The 13,578-nt window shown below is 42.7% G+C and overlaps 1 protein-coding gene across 1 annotated transcript in view; it reads left to right on the top strand.

The window, feature by feature from the left end:
- The window catches only part of smchd1 (structural maintenance of chromosomes flexible hinge domain containing 1), a 256,400-nt gene extending 248,407 nt beyond the window's left edge, over positions 1-7,993 (top strand). Inside the window, exons 47-48 of the mRNA XM_085992795.1 lie at positions 7,213-7,330; positions 7,469-7,993. Of these exons, the coding sequence (XP_085848921.1) occupies positions 7,213-7,330; positions 7,469-7,574 (224 nt within the window). The 3' untranslated portion in view covers positions 7,575-7,993. The remainder of the gene's footprint in view (positions 1-7,212; positions 7,331-7,468) is intronic.
- The last annotated feature ends 5,585 nt before the right edge of the window (positions 7,994-13,578 follow it).

Genomic DNA, 13,578 nt, shown 5'->3' with positions numbered 1-13,578 from the left:
CACCCTTAGTCGTCTTGTTATTTTTAAGTACTTGCTGGATTTGTCCTTAATTGCCCATTAAACTCACCGCAGAAAGTTGGGGCTCATAATTAACCTGTTTAACAGTGTGATCATTGTTAATGCATTGCCAATCAATCTCTCAAACCCAGAAAGGGAACAATGTAAACTTGAGTCTCATTACTGCATGTAGTAAATTCTTTTTTTTTTTAAATTTAATTTTTACCTTTGTCCCTTTTTTCTCTCTTAATCCAATCTTTCTTTCCCTCTCCTCTTTCTGTATCTGATTTGACTCTAATTCACCCTCCTGCTCCGTCATTCCTCTGTTTCTTTCTCAACCCTTAAATTTCATTGGTTAAGGAGATATACTGTTGGTCCCGTCATTCACCAGGGCCCCAAGTGCCCCATTGCCCTCGCTGCACCGTTATCAGCTCACACTTTCAGCAGATTATATTCAAGCTGAAGGTGCCGGAAAAAGTCTGTCTAACGGCGCACGCCATGAGATACCCCACTCCAGCAAGATTGGGCCCAATATTATGTTGCTTGAGGATTGAAATGTTGTTGAAATTTTATCTGGATTTGATTATTCTTTGTGCCTAAAAAGCAAATGTGTACTATATTTTAATCATATGCTTTGAATAACCCCAAGTATATTGTTGCCTTTGCCTTTGGAATTTAATGCTAAATCTGGATATAATCCTAAAGTGCATCATTAAGAAAGAGGCAGAGTAAAAAGTATTATTTAACCCTGAACAAAACTTACTTGTAATATCTAGAGGGTATTATGGATAAGGTTAGAGATTATTGACTTTAGTATATTTTGCATCTGCTTTTTGGTAAAATTAGTGGAGACCGGTATTTCAACCCCAAAGTGATTTAAGGAATATTTTAAGCACTGTCCTTAATAATTTGCTGTCAATGCCTTTTTTACATTGAGTTTTTCCCATTGTATGTTAAAGGTGTATTATCCTTTCCAAACATTATTCTAATCAATTTTGGCTCCTTTTCAACCACCATTACATGATGAACTGCTCCTAAAATTGGCAAATATCAAACATGAAAGGCTTATTTCTTTTATTGCTCTTATTACCATGTTGCGGTCATGCAATTTAATCAAAGCAGGTTTATTATAGATGTGACACTTAAGATAGTGCTATCCACCCGAGGTATTTTGTATTGTAAATGCCAGATTTGTGTTTCCATTAATAGCTATTTTTTGTGTAAATAGGAAATTCAAATAATATTTTTAAAAACATACTGTCCAGTTTGTAATAAAGTTGTCTATTCTTGTGCCTGCAACTAGATGACCTCCAGCATACACAAGAGAGCCTGTAAATAAATGAAACATTATATCGCGCCTTTCACAACCTCCGGATGTCCCAAAGTGCTTTACAACAAATGAAGTACTTTTTACGTGTAATCACTGTTGTAATGTGGGAAATGCAGCAGCCAAATTGCACACAGCAAGGTCCCACGAACAGCAATGTTTAACCAGATAATCTGCTATAGTGATGTTGGTTGAGGGATAAATATTGGCCAGGACAGCGGGGAGAGCTCCCTTGCTGTTCTTCGAAAGAGTGGCATAGGATCTTTTGCATTGACCCAAGAGGGAAGACAGGGCATCGGTTTAATCCAAAAGACAGCACCTCTGACAGTGCAGCACTCCCTCAGTACTGCATTGAGTGTCCGCCTAGATTTTGTGTTCGAGTCTCTGGAGTGGGACTTGAACCCAAAACCTTCTGACTCGAGAGGCAAGAGTGCTACCAACTTGAACCATGGTTGACACAATAATAGTGGAAAAGGTGGGCCTGTGTATTAAGTAGTTATTAATCATAGTTTTTTAAAAATCTTTTTATATCTCTGGCTTTATCAAACTGTAAGCGAGTAACCAGTATTTGTAATGCTTGTGCGTCTGACCAGATTATTAGTAACCATTGAAGGAGCTCACTAAAAATTATGATAGTGATTGTAAAGATTGCAATAGATTGGGAGAAGGGGAAGTGCAAAGAGACCTGGGTGTCCTTGTGCACCAGTCGCTGAAGGTAAGCATGCAGGTGCAGCAGGCAGTTAAGAAGGCAAATGGTATGTTGGCCTTCGTAGCAAGAGGGTTCAAGTACAGGAACAAGGATGTCTTGCTACAGTTGTACAGGGCCTTGGTGAGACCACACCTTGAGTATTGTGTGCAGTTTTGGTCGCCTTATCTGAGGAAGGACGTTCTTGCCATGGAAGGAGTGCAGCGAAGATTCACCAGGTTGATACCTGGGATGGCAGGAATGACGTATGAGGAGAGATTGTGTCGATTGGGCTTATACTCACTGGAGTTTAGAAGATTGAGAGGGGATCCCATCGAAACCTATAAAATTCTGTCGGGCCTGGACAGACTAGATGCAGGAAGGATGTTTCTGATGGCCGGGGACTCCAGAACCAGGGGTCACAGTCTAAGGATAAGGGGTAAGCCATTTAGGACTGAAATGAGGAGGAATTTCTTCACCCAGAGAGTGGTGAACCTGTGGCATTCTCTGCCACAGAGGGCGGTGGAGGCCAGTTCATTAAATATATTCAAGAAAGAGTCGGATATATTTCTTAAGGCTAAAGGGATCAAGGGATATGGGGAGAAGGCAGGGACAGGGTACTGAACTTGGATGATCAGCCATGATCTCATTGAATGGCGGAGCAGGCTCGAAGGGCCGAATGGCCTACTCCTGCTCCTATCTTCTATGTTTCTATGAAAGCTTAATTACATCAGTTTTAAATCATTGTTTGGATGCCCCTCCCCCACAGATATAGATGTAGAATCTAGAAATCAAAGAAATGTAGTTCAAATCTGATTCCTGAGAACCAAGTTTTATAAAAAAAGCAAAGATATGTTTGCATGTAAGCTTCTCTGATGGCTTGGTGAGTTTATCCAGAAAGGGACCGATCCCTGCTGTACCCCACTAGTCACTGCCTGCCACTCGGAAAAAGACCCGTTTATTCCAACTCTTTGCTTTCTGTCAGCCAACCAGCTCTCTATCCAAGTCAATACCTTGCCCCCAATCCCATGTGCCTTAACTTTACACGCTAATCTCTTATGCGGGACCTTATCGAAAGCCTTTTGAAAGTCCAAATACACCACATCCACTTTATCTATTTTACCAGTTACATCCTCAAAAAATTCCAGTAGATTAGTCAAGCACGATTTACCTTTTGTAAATCCATGTTGACTTTGTCCAATCCTGTCACTGTTTTCCAAGTGCTCTGCTTTCGTGTGGTTGAATTTAATTGAACTTTGTCCTTTTAACAAAGGGTTCAAAGCACTTCCAGTCCCAAAGTGCCTGCTTTACATGAATGTTCTCTATTTCAAGAAATTATTTCTCTGCCCCATGTGAATGATTAAAGGAGAATGTAGTTTTGCTCTATCCCTATCAATTAAATCGTGCTTGACTAATCTACTGGAATTTTTTGAGGATGTTACTGGTAAAATAGATAAAGTGGATGTGGTGTATTTGGACTTTCAAAAGGCTTTCGATAAGGTCCCGCATAAGAGATTAGCGTGTAAAGTTAAGGCACATGGGATTGGGGGCAAGGCCATCTTAGACTGGGTATTATGTAACGAGAAAGGATTAATTAGCAATCTTGTTGTAAGAGGCCCCTTGGGTCGGAGCGATCATAATATGATCGAATTCTTCATTAAGATGGAGAATGAAGTAGTTGACTCAGAGACTAGGGTCCTCAATTTAAATAAAGGAAACTATGATGGTCTGAGGAGCGAGTTGGGTAGGATTGATTGGGGAATGGCACTCAAAAGGGTTGACGGTGGATAGGCAATGGCAAACATTCAAAGACTGAATGGATGAACTACAGAATTTGTTCATCCCAGTTTGGCATAAAAATAAAACAAAAAAGGTGACCCAACCGTGGCTAACCAGGGAAATTAGGGATAGCATAAGGTCCAAGGAGAGGGCATATAAATTGGCCAGAAAAAGCAATAACCCTGAGGATTGGGAGCAGTTTAGGATTCAACAAAGGAGGACTAAGGGATTAATTAAGAAAGGGAAAATAGAATATGAGAGTAAGCTTGCAGAGAACATTAAAAACTGACTGTAAAAGCTTTTATAGATATGTGAAGAGAAAAAGATTGGTGAAGTCAAGTGTAGGTCCCTTGCAGTCAGAATCGGGGGAATTTATAATGGGGAACAAAGAAATGGCAGACCAACTAAATACATATTTTGGTTCTGTCTTCACAAAGGAGGACACAAATAACCTCCCAGAGATGCCAGGGAACATAGGGTCTGATGAAAGGGTGGAACTGAAAGAAATCAGTATTTGTAGGGAAATGGTGTTAGGAAAATTGATGGGACTGAAGGCCGATAAATCCCCAGGGCCCGATAATCTACATCCCAGGGTACTTAAGCAAGTGGCCCTAGAAATAGTAGATGCATTGCTGGTCATCTTCCAGAACTCGATAGACTCTGGAACGGTACCCATGGATTGGCGGGTAGCTAATGTTACCCCACTATTCAAAAAAGGTGGTAGAGAAAAGGCGGGGAATTATAGACCGGTAAGCTTGACATCGGTAGTGGGGAAAATGCTAGAGTCCATTATAAAAGATGTAATAGCAGAGCACTTGGAAAGCAGTGGCAGGATCGGACAAAGTCAACATGGATTTACAAAAGGTAAATCATGCTTGACTAATCTACTGGAATTTTTTGAGGATGTAACTGGTAAAATAGATAAGGGAGAACCAGTGGATGTGGTGTATTTGGACTTTCAGAAGGCTTTCGATAAGGTCCCGCAGAAGAGATTAGCGTGCAAAATTAAGGCACATGGGATTGGGGGCAAGGTATTGACTTGGATAGAGAACTGGTTGGCGGACAGAAAGCGAAGAGTTGGAATAAACGGGTTGTTTTCCGAGTGGCAGGCAGTGACTAGTGGGGTACCGCAAGGATCGGTCCTAGGACCCCCAGCTGTTCACAATATAAATGATCTGGACGAGGGAATTGGATGTAATATCTCCAAATTTGCAGACGACACAAAGCTGGGGGGGGAGGGTATGCTGTGAGGAGGATGTCGTGAAACTCCAGCACTATTTGGACAGGTTGGGTGATTGGGCAGAAAAATGGCAAATGCACTATAATGTGGATAAATGTGAGGTTATCCACTTTGGTGGCAAAAACAGGAAGGCAGATTATTATTTGAATGGTAATAGTTTGGGAGAAGGGGAAGTGCAAAGAGACCTGGGTGTTCTTGTGCACCAGTCGCTGAAGGTAAGCATGCAGGTGCAGCAGGCGGTTAAGAAGGCAAATGGTATGTTGGCCTTCGTAGCAAGAGGGTTCGAGTACAAGAACAAGGATGTCTTGCTACAGTTGTACAGGGCCTTGGTGAGACCACACCTTGAGTATTGTGTGCAGTTTTGGTCGCCTTACCTGAGGAAGGACGTTCTTGCCATGGAAGGAGTGCAGCGAAGATTCACCAGGCTAATACCTGGGATGGCAGGAATGACGTATGAGGAGAGATTGGGTCGATTGGGCTTATACTCACTGGAGTTTAGAAGATTGAGAGGGGATCTCATCGAAACCTATAAAATTCTGTCAGGCCTGGATAGACTAGATGCAGGAAGGCTGTTTCTGATGGCCGGGGAGTCCAGAACCAGGGGTCATAGTCTAAGGATAAGGGGTAAGCCATTTAGGACTGAAATGAGGAGGAATTTCTTCACCCAGAGAGTGGTGAACCTGTGGAATTCTCTGCCACGGAGGGCGGTGGAGGCCAGTTCATTAAGTATATTCAAGAAAGAGTTGGATATATTTCTTAAGGCTAAAGGGATCAAGGGATATGGGGAGAAGGCAGGGACCGGGTACTGAATTTGGATGATCAGCCATGATCTCATTGAATGGCGGAGCAGGCTCGAAGGGCCGAATGGCCTACTCCTGCTCCTATCTTCTATGTATCTATGAATCTTGATGCAGTTTCTTGGGAAACTAATTACATATGCTTTGACCAAGGTTTTGATTGTACCAGCACTTCTATAAACTACAGATCTAAAAAAAGCCCATTTCCAGAATTTTCTATCTTTCTAAAATAAACCGTTGTCTGAAATTTGGCAATATTTTAAAGTGTAAGCTATTTTAGGTTATGCAGTTCTAAACATTTTGTTTTAACCAAAAAAATCCTGAGTAGAATATCAGAGATTTGAACCTTGGCACCCTTGTTTCAAACTGTAATAATTTAGGACTCCTAAAATTTTATATAAAAGCATTGCAATGTTTTTCATGTAAGCTTCCCTGATGGCTTGGTGAGTTAATTCAGAGTGCCCTGCAAACAGGTCCGTTTGCCAAGTGAGCACTGAACCAGCCTGTACTCTGCTCCCTCTCCAGAGGATGGCAGTAACTATTTTGATTTTTAATTGTGTGCAATTAAGTATAATGCACTTATGGGAGGGTGCAGATAGGGAAGGAATAATTTTGAAGAGGATGTATAAGGAAGAGGCTCAGAACATCAAGAGATAGAGTAAAAGAAACCAGATAACATCAAGAGAATTCTGGCAGACATTAAAGCAGATTAGTGAATATAGGAAGAGGGTTGAGGATTGGTTGTGTAGGAATTAAGAGTACCTTTTTTTACATAAAGGTATATCTTCATCTAAAAAAATGGTCCAGCACACTTCCCAATCCAACCTCAGCATAATAGGCTGACTATAATGTCCATCTATCATCTGTCCTCTGGACAGTCTAAAATCACTGCAGCTGTGATAATTTGCTAAACCGTAAATACCATTGCTTTCTATAACTAGTTACTAATTATGCGGTTAATTTATTCTAAAGCACCATATTAAAAAATCAGCTTCAGAAGAATGCAAAGTTTTACGGGGTTTTTTGGTATAAGTTATTTTTGTCTATTTGACTGACTGGTTAAACCTGCCAAACAATGAATAATTAAGTTTGAAATGTTTTAGAACACCACCAAAATCACAATGTTTCAATATATTTTAGGTTATGTTTAGCTGCTAACCAACCAGAAAATGTTGGTAGAACATTACGCTTCGATTATTTTTGAAAAAATACAACTGGGAAGGAGCTGCAAATCTGTGGCAATTTTCCTGATGTCCAGTCTGTTTGTGTTCTAGTACAGTACAGTGGACCATGTAATTCTGGATTACACATTGCAACAGTTGGTATTACTCTTAAGGTGCCAAACATATTGTCAATTATGCTGATTACCTTATATCTGTCTATACAGGTATGACTCCAACAGGAGGAACCTCTGCCTGCAGTCCTAAAACAGTGGCTTTAGATTTGTCTGATGGGCAGACTCCAAGCAAAAGAATGAGAAGAGAGAGTGCAAAGAAAACATATAGGTATGTTATCAAAGCCATTTAAAAAAAAAAAAAGTCATCCCATTTACACACATTTATTAGGGTGATTGAATCATTGCTAGAAACTTTCACTTTTATGAAATGGCAGTAGGTAATAACTTTTTTTCCCCTTTAAAACAGTGCAGAAGAATGGGTTTCAACACCTTTGAGGAAATCACAACAGCCACCTTCAGGATCTGGATTAGACACAAATGGAAGTACTTTGTCACGGAAAAGAAAGGCTTAGAACAAATGTAGATGTTTTGGGGGTATATTTTCCTCTGAAAAATTCTGTTATTAAACTCATAAGCAAATATGTTTTACTAAAATTTTCTCAAGCTTCACACAGGGAAATATCTTATTAAATAGATGAGAGTTGGAAGAAATAGAATTACTGTTAAGCAGATATGTATATAGTCTGAAAGAAAAATTGAACAATGTATGAATGTTCTACAGAGAGATTTCTATCCCAACAGTCGCAAATATATAAAAAACGTTTGTTGGTAGATAATATGTTCATTTGTAGTTATTTAAATTGAAAAGCTTAATTTTGTACATTCAACTTTGTATTTTTTATTTTTAAAAGCTTTTTTCAAAAGTTTACTGAACTTTGTTTGTCACGGAGCAAGAAATAAAGCCTCTATAATTAGATGTTATTTTCCTTAAGCATAATGAAATCTTTCTTTTTTTAACCAAATGGCGCACACATTTTATGTAACACCAATTTCCTGAAACATCAACTGCTTAGAACAAGTGTCATTGCTTTCCTAATCTTTTAGGCTGCATTTATTTGCAACACTAGTGGATTGGACCATATTTCTTATGGTCCCCTTGGAGGACAAGACACACCCAACAGTTTGTCTAGAATGTGTAATTTGATCCTGCCTGCTGGAGAATAATTTGAAGGTCTCTACAATGTGCAATTTGATCATGTCATTGTCACAGGCAAGCTCGCCGAGTCAAGTTGCTCCAGTGCGGCCACAACAGATGTACTGCAGCAACTCGCCAAGGCTTCTTCGGCAGCACCTCCCAAACCCGCAACTTCTTCCATCTAGAAGGACAAGGGCAGCAGGCACATGGGAACACCTTCCCCTCCAAGTCACACACCATCCTGACTTAGAAGTATATCGCCGTTCCTTCATCGTCACTGGGTCAAAATCCTGGAACTCCCTCCCTAACAGCACTGTGGGAGTACCTTCACCACATGGTCTGCAGTGGTTCAAGAAGGCGGCTCACCACCACCTTAAGGGCAATTAGGGATGCGCAATAAATGCTGGACTTGCCAGCGATGCCCACATCCCATAAACAAATAAAAATCTCCAAGCTGTTTATTGAGGGAAATTAAGTAATTGTTTGATTACTGTTTTTCAAGTGGTGATGCATCATAAAATTCTGGTTTATGGATGGAGCTTATTTTTAGGCTTATTTCATCAGGGTTCAGCATTTTATTATCCTTAGCTTGTACAGTTTGCACCTCGCTAGCAGTGATTGTGGAACCATATGTTTAGAAGTCTGCAAAGATCCAGCTAGAAGGACAAAAGTGACATGTAAATTTCCAAGGACTTTTTGACAAGACATGGCTACATTCTTTCTACAAGGCCTGTCCTTTAATTTACTAATTACTGAAGTATCAGTTTGATATTTTTTTCTTTCTGCATCCTACGTCAAAGAAACATGCAAGTGCATCTATATTGCACCTGGAAGAGTGGCAGTATGTACAAGTGCGGTACAGTGCTGACTACTTAACGTGTACACGTCTTCTCCAGTGTTGCTGCAGCTGACTTAAAGTAAATGGAATTCAGATTTTCCTTCGCTGAGCTCATTTGGGGGTGGGCGTGGGATGAGATGCATGAAACAACTTGTCAGCGCAGTCGATGAACATAACTAATTATGAGCTATATTTAGCAAATTGAATATTTTATATATTTGGAGGCCAAAAGCTGATTAACAGGTGATTAAATCAGGCAGGGTATGGGGAGGGGCTTGCCCATTAATCCTTAAATGGCATTTGTAGCACAGAGATCTTTTATTCTGATACTTCAAGCTGTACGTTTGAATTCAAGAAGAATGCTACAACAGCCCTTATACATTGGTGCCTTGTGGCCTAGAAAAAGAGGAATGTATTCACAGAGATCTCTCGTGGCAGGTAATTGAATTTTTGAGATTTCTGCCTTAATTAGTACCATGTTTTAACTTAGACTTTATGGTGAATTTCTTTTTAGATCACTGAGAGCTCATTAAATGTGTTATTTTGCCCCCTCATTTAGTAGTACTGTGCTCACAGGAATACATACCTACTCTGCATTTTCTGTAAGGGTTGTTGCAACTAAGGAGCCAATTGGAGGGCACTGGCAATAATGCTGCTGAGTCAATCATTTTCTTCCTAATTTTATTTTGTACAGAAATTTTACACACACTTAGGACATACTTTGAAATAGTATACATGCTACAGTACACATTTCACAATACAGGTAGACTATCCTTTATCCGAAAACCTTGGGACCAGCTGTGTTTCGGTTTTCGGAATTTTTCGGATTTCAGAAGGTTTTCATCTCCGTATCTGGCAACAAACACTGTTGCTTAGCAACAGCTTGTAAACACTCGGGCCCTGCCTTGGAAGCGTCTCTGAAGCTGTTGCTAAGCTACAGAGACTCTTTCCACAGCCTGACTGTTTAAAAAAAAAAATGCTAGGGGGAAGGAAAAAAAAATGCTAGGGGGAAGAAAAACCTAACAAAACAGCTGCTGATTTCTGCCGTTAGATCAAGGTTTCCGGCTCCCCCTGCTCCGTATCTGAATTCCTTGACTTAGCGGGGATCTGGGGCTCGACTGCCGCCGCCAGTTGTGGGAAAGCCGGATATCGGCTGACTCCTACACTAAGCTGGCCTGCAAATCAGGTCGGGGGGGGGGGAAGAAAAGACTATCGGACGGGCCGCTGCAGCTATCGAATGGGACGCTGTATTGTTGGGTTCACTCTCCCGGTACCTCCTTCACACTGCCCGGCTCAGCCTGCAATCTCCTACCCAGGAGGGAACTCTGTGACCCTCTGCCCTGCTCACAGGGAAAGGCTGAGCTCCCGGACCACTCCTGTCATGTTTGGCGCCACTCGGGTCATGTCGTGCGCATGACTTACGCTCCACGAAAAAACTTTCGGTTTTTAGAGGTTTTCGGAAGTGCGGATAAAGGATAGTCTACCTGTACTTGCAGGTAGATGCAAGTGTGAGGAATATTGCTGTGGGAGAGTGTGTTAGAGGCATAGAGATCTTAGTGTAAAAAAGCTCCCATGCTATTTTGTACATGATTAGTATGGAAAGGCTACGTTCCCTGGAAAGAGCCTAATCCAATGTGAAGACTTGTTTTGGATGGTGACACTTGTGCTTTTTGAAGAGAATGAGGCCACCCATTTTTGACTTACCCAATCATCTGAGCTTTGCATGTTCAATGTGTGCAAGATGGGTTTCCTGCAGAAAGGCAGTGTCTGCCCATTCTTTAGTAAGGCAAGCCATGATTTTTTTACCTTTTTGATGGGGTGAGTCAGCCTATGATTTTTAGGGATATTATGTTGATTGTCATATTAGGGTTTCTTTCCATTTGTAGTTGACCCATTTTGCCTACTTGATAGCGTGCTTCTGCAAGTGTAAGAAAATTTTTGTTAATTGCAAGGTAGCACATGTGTGGTTGAGTCCCTTGCCCTTATCTGCACCTTTCTGTAGCACTGGGCCACTGACTGGATGGAATCCCATCTGAGAGTTGGGTAGTACTGAGTCACCAAAGATCAATTTAGTGCTCACTCTCCCTCCTGCCTGCTTTGGTGTTGGTTAATGGGCCAATGTGTACGTGAATACTTCACGATAACTAATGGGGAAAGTTGCCCAGCAACAGCTTATTTTCAGCTGCTATACATCAATTTATACAGAGAGAAATGATGGTCTTACCCAGACTTGGAGCACTACCTGTGGGTTGGTTCTGGTTTAAGTTCAGAAATTTAGGTAAAAGCAGGTTGTAGCTGAGCTGAGGTCACAGTTCCTGTGCCACACATGGAGGGTTCTGGGGAAAGTATTTGGAGTTTTAGGCTTGGCCTGAAGCATTATTGTGGTTGTCCAAGGATGGATGTATTCACCACTTGGGTGCTGTTGCCCTGGTGGGGTATTATGGACTGAAACAGTTGAGTCTTGCATTAGTAGTGTTGCAGTGTGTCTGGGTGGTGGATAGTGCTGGGGGTTACTTTGGCCTACACCAAAGTTATCCTGGTTTCACCTCCGGCATTTGTAGTGTTGCCAATTTCAGGATGGGGTGGGGAGGATGACCTCTGGGAATTAAAGTCCTTGTACCCTTGTGGTTCTGGAAGTATCTGTCGGCCTCAGGTGTTAAGGGTATGAACAATCTTCTGTCAGGGTTTTACATTTGGAAAGGTATAGCATCTTGTATCCAATGCCTTGATTTGGAAAGCTTAATTGCCATCACATGCCTTGCATCTCTGCAGTTGTTTAGGGGAGTGGTTGGCAAAAATTGAAGTTCAGTGTCTGTGAAGGTACAGTTGCCATTTGGCTCTTGGCTGGACCGTGATTAATTTTGTTTGTGGACTAGATCCGCAAACCCCCTGGAGGATTTTGAATATGAAAGTATGGGGATAAATGACCTGTCTGCTCAGTCCAGGGTTAGATTCAGTTGGTTTTCATGGTCCAGTAAAGATTGTAGGTGCCCAGGATGAGGGAAATGTCAACAAATGTGGAGTTGTAATAATGACATCATCCCAAGCCCCCCAACCCCGCCCCCGCAATTGTCTATTTTTGCATTCATCTCCTGATCTCTTCTGTACATACGTCACATGGGTTCTGATTTCTGGAAGATAGTTATGTCCCTCAATCAGGCTGGATTCCAGCATGTCCAAGCAGTGCCCTTTTGGGGTGCTCGCAACATGGAGTTTAGAGACTTCTATGTTGAGAGAGTTTTGTGAACTTTTGTTACCCAGTCTTGGTGAGCTGGGATTGCCTAAGGTCAGTCCCAGTTCCTGTGGTTATATTCCTTGGAACTGTGGCAGAATGGGTGGTCAGGTAATTTTAGAAGGAGGAAGTGTTGGCTATTGTCTTGTTGCCCTTTTTCATTAAACAGCAACTTACACTTTGATGCACTATCAACAACACCAAAGACTACGAGTTGAACTTATACGAAGTAGGCTTTTATTGACTAAGAACTGGAGCATGCCTCTGCTAGTGGATCCATCCTAAGAGCTCCCGGGGGAAGGGTGGTGAGTCACCTTTATACCCGGGCTTAGGGGTGGAGCCAGGGGCGGAGACATGCCCGGACCTGTACAGAGTTAGCAGTGGTTTACCACATTCACCCCTCGTTTAAAAAAAGAGTCCGGCGGGGTGAAGTGTTTCAAAAGTTCGTATACGAAAGTCTCTCCGGGGGTCTTGTCTGCCGTAATGATCTTCGTGGTGCCGGTTGCGGCGGTTCTTTGCCCGCAACCGCTTCTCGCGTGGGACGGAGCACTGGCGTGTCGTCCTCTCGGGGTAGGGATGGCACCGGCATGTCGTCAGTTCGTGGTAGACACCCCGGTGGTGCGTCGTGGGTAGTGGTGGTGGGTGGAGGTAGTGGATGGTGATCGATGGTGTTTCGGGTGGTACCTGAGGGTGCGAGGTCTCGAATTGAGACTGTGTCCTCCTGCCCGTCAGGATACGCCACGTAGGCGTACTGTGGGTTGGCGTGGAGGAGGTGAACCTTTTCAACCAGGGGGTCCGTCTTATGGCTCCTCACGTGTTTCCTGAGTAGGACGGGTCCCGGAGACGTCAGCCATGGCAGTAGTGATGTCCCCGAGGTGGATTTCCTGGGGAAGACGAACATCTTCTCGTGAGGGGTGGCGTTTGTGGCAGTACAGAGCAGTGATCGTATGGAGTGGAGCGCATCGGGGAGGACATCTTGCCAGCGGGAGATTGGGAGGCCCTTGGATTTTAGGGCGAGCATGGCGGTCTTCCACACCGTTGCGTTCTCCCTCTCTACCTGTCCGTTACCCTGGGGGTTGTAGCTGGTAGTCCTGCCCGTGGCTATGCCCTTCTCGAGCAGGCACTGGCGCAGCTCGTCGCTCATGAACGACGAGCCCCTGTTGCTGTGGATGTAATTGGGGAAGCCAAATATGGCGAACAGGTCGTTGAGGCACCTGATGACTGTGGCGCTGGTCATGTCCGGGCAGGGGATGGCGAAGGGGAAACGGGAGTACTCGTCAATAATATTGAGGAAGTACGTGTTGCGGTCAG

This window comes from Somniosus microcephalus, chromosome 7 (assembly GCF_052327205.1).
Source record: "Somniosus microcephalus isolate GS21.2 chromosome 7, FLI_Smic_1.0, whole genome shotgun sequence".
Lineage (NCBI taxonomy): Eukaryota > Metazoa > Chordata > Chondrichthyes > Squaliformes > Somniosidae > Somniosus > Somniosus microcephalus.
Note: the sequence above shows the minus strand (reverse complement) of the source record. Positions and strands in the feature narration are given on the sequence as shown.